General features: G+C 43.0%; 1 protein-coding gene across 1 annotated transcript; it reads right to left on the reverse strand.

The window, feature by feature from the left end:
- Window positions 1-294: 294 nt before the first annotated feature.
- Window positions 295-2,764, reverse strand: LOC133817503 (glucan endo-1,3-beta-glucosidase 12). The gene is made up of 3 exons (XM_062250042.1): window positions 2,593-2,764; window positions 1,103-2,434; window positions 295-544 (listed from the first exon to the last, which is right to left on the reverse strand). The coding sequence occupies exons 1-3, from the start codon at window positions 2,651-2,653 to the stop codon at window positions 510-512; spliced, it is 1,428 nt and encodes a 475-aa protein (XP_062106026.1). The 5' UTR covers window positions 2,654-2,764; the 3' UTR covers window positions 295-509.
- Between the last annotated feature and the right edge of the window lie 253 nt (window positions 2,765-3,017).

Genomic DNA, 3,017 nt, shown 5'->3' on the forward strand with positions numbered 1-3,017 from the left:
CATTACGAATCTTGTATGAACAGTTCTACGAAAATCATATAAATGAGATACTAGTACAGCTACAATTATTAGAAACACTTGAAGCATCTGTACACAAAGATAATGACTTGGGAAAAATCATTGCTGATAGTGATCCATTCTCTTTACCTTTTTTTGTATTTTAGTCTTACATCGAATAGTAATGATAAAATTTGCAATTAAACGAAATTAAGGAATGTTGTACATTTAAATCGAGAGTACAAAACGGTGAGAGGATAGAATCGAAGAAGAAAGGAACACACAAACATTAGGAAGTGAAACAAATCGTCTAATTAATATATAAACATAATGGGTTAAGTTAAAACCGTCTAAAATAACCAACAAAATACATACAAAAGCCAGAGGCTCCAAAATTTGTAAGCATCATAATAACATGTCCAAGCTACAAACATACATGAAACCTAATACTAATATAATGATGTATAGTCCTCCAAACCATTCATCCCTACTTTCTTTTTCCATTTTTTTCTTCAGTAACCAGTGGGAAACTCGCATTTTCCATACCCTGCAAAAACCAACATACCAATTTTCAGAAAAATAAAATATAATAATAAAAAGCACAAAAACAGTACACACAGCAAACAAGTTGAAATGCTTGACCAACTTTTATCGATTCAAAGACTATCAACCCGATTTTCAACGTTCAATTATTCTCCTAATTACCCTTTTGGTCTTATCAATGTATAAAGCCCATATTATAGTTGGTCACGCCCCCATTAAATTTCACCTATCAAAATTACTTTACACAAAAAGTGGCACGTGACCAAGATCACTGCCACAGGACCACTCCAAAACAGGCACGTGACAATGTTTAGACCTTTTCTTGACCTGGCGTACACGATGCACATCACTGTTCCACGTTACGTGGACCCCCGTCAAGCTTCTAACTTACCCAAGTGCATGTTAGCAATAAAACATTGCAACTGCTTAACGTACGCTAATATAATTGTAGTACCGTGTAATTATGTATTGAAAGCTTTGCTACCAAACGCCATAACTGAGCTTTTAACGCGCGCAGCAATGGTAAAATAAAAATTTAAAGAGAGAGAGATAAAATACGCACTGGGTGGTTGAGTAACAACGTACGCAGCCCCGCCAAAATAACAAGACCCCATCTGACGGCTCTGCTTCTGATAATAACTATTGAAGGCGAACGAGGCGTGGGCCTCAATGGTGTTAGGATCGTAACACGTGGAGCCTGGTTGGATCGGACGGCAATCAGCACCACCCTCACCGCAAGCGAAATCTAGAGCTGCCTGTAGCTTTTCTTTCCCCAATTGAGCATTCGCAACGCACCACGTGCTCCCCGTCAAACTCTTCGACACACCACCGCCGTTGACCGGTTTAGTCACTTGTTGACCTTCGGGTTCTCCTCCACTAACCGGTGACGGGTCGTCGTGGTAGCTCTTTAAACCCTCGACGGTAAAAGGGATATCATAAACTTTCTTTTCGTCGGGGTAAAAAAGCCCGTAGTTTCTTTCCGATGTGGGACCGTTCTTTTTATTTTCGTTAAAGAGAGCGAATAGATAAACGGTGAGATCATCTTTGGGCCTTCGCGGAGTCCCACCACCGGTTAAAACTCGACGGATCAGATTTCCGTTGTAGGCTGCAGCGTTGTCCAAGCTGGCACCGACCTCATTCTCGTCTCCCCTTGATGGCCAACCCGTTTCAGAAACGACAAGCTTTATGTCGTCGTATTTCAAAGCAGACATTGCGGCAAAAACAGCGTCAATTTGTGCGTCGAAGAGGTTGAAGTAACGTAACCCGGAACCCGCATCCAAAACGCCGGGATTCTCACGGAACAGAGCATAGTCTAGAGAGATAACATCAGAATTCGACTCGTAAGCGAAAAATGGATAAGCGTTTACCATGAGGAACGACCCGGTTTCGCGAATGAAATCCAACATGGGTTTGAAAACGCTTTCGACAAGCTCCGGTCGGAACGAACCCGCAGATGCTGGGTACGAGTTCTGGAGGGCGCTAAGAGCAATGGGGGATGAAATTTTGATGGCGGAATGGAGGTTGTTCTTGACAAGAGCCGTATGAATGTTCCTCATTGCTGGGATGAGGAACTTGGTGGTGTTATGAGGGTCGACGAAGACTTCGTTTCCAACAGCAAGAGCTTCGATCTCGGTAGATGGGTAGTAAGCAGCGACATTTTTCTGAACCCATGTGTTGGCGAAAGATTGTTGTTTGGCTGCCGCGTAAAGAAGCTCGTTGGGTAGATCTACGGTCACTTTGATCCCTGTACCAGCTAAGGCTTTCAAGACAGCAGGGTCGGCGTCGTAAACCTTGACCCGCTGAAGACCCTGAGATTTCAGAAGCTGAACCACTTTCACGGCGGAGGGAAGGTTGTTCGCTATTCGGCCATAGTTCACTCCGATTGAACCCGCATCTGCAAAAATGTACCAACATTATATCAAAAATTAAAAGAAAGCAAAGACTCAACTCCTTAACAAGTTCTCTAAGCTGTTTTGTAGCCAGGAAAGTTTACAGAATGAAAAAGAAGCCACTTTTTTGAAAGCGTAAGAAGTAGCTAAAACCTTCACTCACCTGCAAATACTGAGATGGAAATGAGCAAGAGAAAGCAACAGATAAAAGATAAACGCTCCATACTCTGTTTTCTCCAAAGAAAGCAGAGCAAGAGAGTTATGGAAAGATACGAGTAAAAATGTACGGACGACTGAGTGAGCGAGACTGAGTAAGTGATAAGAATGTGTGAGAAGGTAGAGAAGAAGGGTATTTATGGAAAATGAAGAGTAAAAATGAGGCGATCGAGGACCTGTTGAAGTGTTCAGTAGAAGTGGGACCCGCGTTGTCAGCCAATTACCAAGAGCAATTGGCTCAAAGCCGCTGAGCGGACCACGTGGCCCCACTTACCTCACGCATCACGATGCACCCACAAACTCGACCGTTTTTTGTCCCATTATCTTATCTCGGCACTATTCTGTACTCGGGTGCACCACTTTCAATGCACC

Source organism: Humulus lupulus, chromosome 2 (genome assembly GCF_963169125.1).
Source record: "Humulus lupulus chromosome 2, drHumLupu1.1, whole genome shotgun sequence".
NCBI classification, from domain to species: Eukaryota; Viridiplantae; Streptophyta; class Magnoliopsida; order Rosales; family Cannabaceae; genus Humulus; species Humulus lupulus.